The sequence below is a fragment of the Chionomys nivalis genome, chromosome 1 (genome assembly GCF_950005125.1).
Source record: "Chionomys nivalis chromosome 1, mChiNiv1.1, whole genome shotgun sequence".
Classification (NCBI taxonomy): Eukaryota; Metazoa; Chordata; class Mammalia; order Rodentia; family Cricetidae; genus Chionomys; species Chionomys nivalis.
In genome coordinates this window covers 144,025,700-144,031,699 of record NC_080086.1, presented here as the reverse complement: position 1 = coordinate 144,031,699, position 6,000 = coordinate 144,025,700, and the positions used below count along the sequence as shown (strand labels likewise).

The 6,000-nt window shown below is 45.4% G+C and overlaps 1 protein-coding gene across 1 annotated transcript in view; it reads right to left on the bottom strand.

Annotated features, from left to right (window-relative positions):
* Nucleotides 1–3,778: 3,778 nt before the first annotated feature.
* The window catches only part of Hibadh (3-hydroxyisobutyrate dehydrogenase), a 105,411-nt gene continuing 103,189 nt past the window's right edge, over nt 3,779–6,000 (bottom strand). The window contains exon 8 of the mRNA XM_057766521.1: nt 3,779–4,651. Within this exon, the coding sequence (XP_057622504.1) occupies nt 4,493–4,651 (159 nt within the window). The 3' untranslated portion in view covers nt 3,779–4,492. The remainder of the gene's footprint in view (nt 4,652–6,000) is intronic.

The window sequence follows — 6,000 nt, the reverse complement described above, 5'->3', positions numbered from 1 at the left end:
GGGGATGACTGTCTGAGGTAGCTGCGGAAAGCTATTTAACAACAGTGGCACCTGAGCTGGTTACTCAGGAGGGGAGGGAGGAGTACTGGGCAGGCACGGTGGGGGAGAAGAGCTTCTGCAAAGGCACTGACTTCTGACTAGAATGTGGGGAACATGGAAGATTTGGGAAATGGCAAATTCCTAAATCTGGGGAAGCGGTGCTGATGGAGTTACATGGAAGCCAGGGCACCGACGGGCTTGAACATCACTTAGGAGTTCTCCGGCAGTATCCCAAGCTAAAGGAGTTGAAGTAGGGGACCTGCATTAGACTGCCATCATGGAATGACCTCTTGCAAAGCAGTGTGAAGGAGAAACTGAGGAAGAACTAGACCAGCGGCCAAAAAGCAGCTGTGACTCCCAAATTAGTGGCTCAGTGGCCGCAGAGAAAGGGACAGCTGGACCCAAGGGACTTCAGTCAAGGATGGAAGTGTTCTAAGCCAGGACTGTGGCGGTGTCTATGTAAGCCTGACTTAAGGAAAAGTGCACCGGGGAGCTTTCGATTTTATGTCAATTCTACAACAGTGAAACTGCTTAAAAAACTAAGAGCAATTGTGGGGTACCCTGGGTGCAAACCTGTGGACAAGTCTGTGACAAGCACTGGGGACTTAGAATCAGCACAGATGGAGAAGGGTAAGATGCTCTGAGATCTGGATGGAGCAATGGGCAAGAGAACCAGGTCTGTCAGGAAAAATGGGGATTCTAGGCATTGGTGTGTGGTCTGAGACCCTGTGGCCCCCTAGAGCAAGGTTCTCTGAAGCCTGCATTATGAACATCTTGGGTAGGCTAATTCTTAGGTACTGTCCCGTATTGCGGGATGCTTAGCAGCTTCCTTGGTCTCTCTCCACTAAATTCTAGGAACGTGGCAACCAAAAACATCTCCAGATATTACCTTATATTCTTAAGAGGATGGGTGTATTTTCCAATCGAGAACGAATTATCAGGAAAAAGAGATCTGCCTTCTTACACACTTACACACACACACACACACACCACTATATTAGCAGTTAACTCCCCAGTTCCCTTCTCCTCAATCCTTGGCAATCACCAATCTACCACCCATCTCTATGGATTTGCTTTCCTGACATCTCATATACTTGGCAGCACAGATCACATGGACCTTTCTTTCCTGACATCTCATATACTTGGCAGCACAGATCACATGGATCACGTGGACCTTTCTTTGCATCTAGCCTTTCCGTGGGCCACACTTTGCTCCTTTGATGAACATCTCTCCTTATGCTGAGACCACACAGAGTGCGTATTACGCGCAGTCCCAAGATTCTTCAAAACGTCACTAATGACTTCTACTTTGCCAAATTCAAATGGTTAATGTCCAGCCCCTGTATCACACCACTTCTCAGCAGCTTCTTAAACTGACAACTCTTACCTCAAAAACAATTTTCATGCAACTCCCAGGCCCCTGCTCTTTTTCTCCTCAATGGAGAGAAATGTCTCCCTTTCTCCACCGTGAATGATGCTGCCAGGGGCACAGCCACAAGGCTGTTCCCTGCACACTTTTCCATCTGGGGAGCACGGAGACCAGAACAGCCGACAAGGTGCTGACTCGTAGCGTAACTTCAGAGGGACTTCCAAGAACTATCTCTCCAAGTGCGGGTTCCCGCTGACGTCCCAGCAGCAGGGCTGGAGTTTCCCTGAAGCACAGCCACTCTTGCCATGGTCCTTAATGCCTATTCCTTTATTTCCAATCGAGCAGGTGCAAGCCCTTCACAGACGAGACTGATGGTAGGAGGAGTTGTTCCCAGGGTCATGCTAGAGGCCAGTGAAGTGCATCCTTGATTAACACTTATCATTCACGTTGAAAAGCATGTAAGTAAAATTCCACTCTCAGCTCCATGGAGGACCACTGGTACATGGACACTCTCCTCCCAACTCTCAAGAGCCACGTAGCGAGTGTCCCCTCTCCTACCATCACTTCCCCACTCCCATCCATATTTGCAATCTTAGAAATATGTCTAGCCTTCCCATCTTGCCACTGAATAAACTTCCCATTCCACATTCTCTGCCAGGACCCATCCTGTCTCGCCTCCTCACCTCCAATTCCTCTCCTCTCCCTCCTTCATTATTACCCTGAACTCTAAGACTTTTCAAAGCCACCAGTGACCTCTTGCCAAATCCCAACGACTCATTTCTACTCCCTGCTCACTCAAGTTATGAGCAGGTTTTGACAGGTAACCATCACTCCCTTAAAACCCCCCTGCCCTTGGCTTGCAGGATCCCATTCCCACCTTTCTCCCTGCTTTCCTAGTCCTCCAGCCTCACCTTCCCACCCACACAGGGCTCAGTCTTGACACCTTTCATTCTTTTCTGACATCACTAAGCACCTCAAACGACTACCTTTTTCCTCCTAAACATCCAACCTCTGTCAGACCCCCTTTCCCAAAGACACAATTCCTTCCTTCCACTTCTCAAAGTTATTAGTTGCCCTTGATGCTTCTGACCCCACCCTCTTGTCAGTGACTCCATCTTTATGTTCCTTGTCTCTGACCTCGCTGTCACAACCCAGCCCATGTTCCACCATCCCTTGTCTGCATTATCACAACTGGCTCCTAACTGGCTCCCCTGCACTTCATAACCCATACCCATGGCCTGCAACCTCCTCCCCATACAGCATCCACCATGAACCCTTTAAGAGAGGTCAGGTCATGTCACTCCTATGAACAAAATCCTTCACAGACTCACCTTTATGAAAGCCATTTGCCAAATGGCTACCATGATGCCCTTCTTTGTATCCACATGGTCACGTGTTCCCTTCCCAAGGAGACGCTGGCCTTGCTGTGTGACTTCTGCCGACCTGCCAGATGACTGAAAAATGCCTGTTCATGGGATGGTTCTCTGTTGCTTCAGGGAACACTTCTGTTACCAGGTGAAAAGGTTCAAGCCAGCTTCCTGAAGAATGAGGGTCTTCTTTGAGAGAAGCCACTATCATTTCAAATGTCCCAGCTGAGTGACCCTTCAGCCCCATTTGGGTAAGCCCCAGGCAGAGGAAAAAGTCACACTATACAATCTTGAAAAATGGTAACTTTATTGTATTAAGCCACTAAATATTGGGGTGGCTTGTTACCCAGCAAAAGCAAACTGATACACCATCATCTCACTCAGAAGGAAAGTTCATATCCTGCCACAGCCCCTCTTCTGGACCACTTCACTTAGAGCCTTCCTGTCTATATTCCTCGCTGTCCCCTAGGGGCAACATACTTTGTTTCCTATGCTTGCTCCCTGGCTTTAACTTTCATCTGTATCAGTGTATCATCCAAGAGAACGCTTATGCCAACAAGTACCTCTGACACACCCCTCGTCAGCTTTTTAGTTCTCATGATCTGACACATGTTACCCTTTGTCACACCAGCTCCCAAGAAAATGCTAGAATCTCTAAGGGCAAGGACTTGGTCTCATTTATTAGTGTATCTTTAGCACTTTCAATAGGGCCAGAAAAATGATAAGCACAATAATATTTCTACCAACTCGGTGTATAGATTTATCACAATGATGTTTCTTAAGGACTGCACTCCACACTGAGGTAAGTTACATTTGATGCTGAATTCTGTATCACTTACAACCTAGCAACATTCAAGCACATATCTGTCAAAGTCTTCAGAAGATCAGCTAGAAGCTGGCCTCTCAATGGCCAACTTTAAGTTCTGTACCTTTTGACCTCCCCTCTTCCTTTGTTCTTTTCCCCTTTCCTACATTAACTTGTTAAAAAAAAAAATAGAGACAAAATAAAAAAGCTCCAAGAAAATGTTATCAGCATAGAAATTTATTTAAATTCAAAATAATATGACTATAGTTAGAATAATGTAATAATTATCTAAAGGAATTATCATCATTGGCTCTGAAACAGTCTAAAGATGTAATTCTTCTGGAGTCAAAAATATGTAGTAAGAATATACAGGAAACAGAAATACAGAAGCAAGTGGGTTGAGCGTGGGAAGTTGTAACAGGAGGGGCACACTTAGACACTGTAACAATTCAAACAGGAAGACACTGTCAACAAACCGTCTTACCTGTCAATCCCGGACAGTAAGTCAGCAACCCAGAATGAAGGAATAAACCCATCTGGTTAGCAGGAAAACCTTCCCTCTAATTTGTCTTTGCAACCAATTTCTTTCCTTTTTACCATGGGCTCTATCTGGTTTTAATTGCAAAGTGAAGTAAATAAAATATCCTGATCAGTGTTCAATTTTGTTGAAGGTGCTCAAGGATCAAACTTTTAAAAAGTCAACTGAGCTAGTTAGCGGGAAACCATCAGGTATGTTTGCTAAACAGATGAAAGCAGCATCATTTAAAACTGGGTGAGAAATCCCATGGATTACTGTAATGTAGACAATCAAAAGCAGACAGACAATCTTTGATTAAACCCATCACTTAGAATGAGCTAGAAGGAGGCTCAGGACAGAGTCTGGTTCTCAAGTGTCCATGTACAGAGGGCACATCAGAAGGTCTCCTCCTCCCGCAGATATTGGAACACAGACGAGAAGTCTTTCTTTGAGTAGCCCTTGGCACACATCATCCTGTATATCTGGTGGGCCAGACTTCCTAGAAGAATTGGGCTCTTGGTGCTCGTGGCAGAGTCTTGAGCTAATCCCAGATCCTAAATCAAACAGGCAGGAGAAAGCATGTTAAGACACATTTTGAAACTAGGCTGCTTGCTGCTAAGGGGAGGAAAGGAGGAGGAAGAATAGAATCTGGAAAAAAAAATCTTACATGCATTAACTGTATGAGTGTGTGTATGTTTTCTCTCTTTTGATGCTAAGGATCAAACCAAGTGCTTCATACAATGGTAGGCATGCATGCTGCCACTGGGCCACGCCCTAGCCTGTATTATTTTATTAAGTGCTTTCACATAGCTGGAAAAGTGCTACAAACAGAAATCTTGACTTCTAAATATCCAAACAGAAATCTTGACTTCTAAATATCCACACTCCTGTCCTTCAGGAAACCCATTCACTGTGTCTTTAGATAGAAATACTGTGTAGGCAGGATTACATAAAGATGATTTCTTCAAGCCAGGTTGTGCTGGCACATACCTTTAATCCCAGCATTCAGGAGACAGAAGCAGGTGGATCTCTGAGTTTAAGGCCAGTTGGTCTACAGAGTGACAACCAGAGCTACAGAGAAATCCTGCCTCAGAAAACCAAAGAACCAAACAGAGAGAGAGAGGTTATCAAATCTGTAGAGGTCTACATGACTGCTATAAGAAGTGCTTTCTAGCATGACGGTAAACACATGCAGACATTCTCAAATAGAACTCTATCCACAGGCAGAGAGTGCTGAGGATGAACAGCTGCAGCCTACACAGACTCAGTCTGGAGACCGACAATGAAGAGGGACTAGTATTCTTTAGGAGAAACAGTACCAGAATGGGAGCCTAGGAGGTAGAGTCCAGATCCTGGGTAAAGCCTTCCAGAACAAACAGATGGTTAAGCACAGAGCTAAAAGATAGGTGTTAGTTAGGTAAAAGCATCTGGGATTGAGGGGAACATGGGCAGGGAGAACAAGCCTGACAGAGAATAGTCAGTGGAAAGGTCAGGAGCAAGGGAAAAAAAGAACAGTGAGTTCAGCACAGCTAAAGCACAGAGAAGAGCAGAACAGGGAAGGGAAGCAAAGGCCACATCATCAAGGCCTTGTTAGACTAGCTGCAGAAAGAGACATTAACCTACAAGAAGCTGCGGGCTATTAAAGGCAGTACCAGAAGTGACACACTTGGGTTTTACATTCTAGCCTACTCTGATATCATGCGGAAAGCAATATGGAGACGATCAGAAGGATCAGTGGGGACGTCTGGGGGTGTATGCAGATAAGACACTGCCATGGTTTTGGTGGAGGGAGGAAAGGAATCTGAATGAATTCAAGACACACTGAGGAAGAAGAATGGACAAGTGTCCTGGGGAATTCACGAGAGCAGAACAAGCACAGCATTTGGGTGAATGTGTTACCACA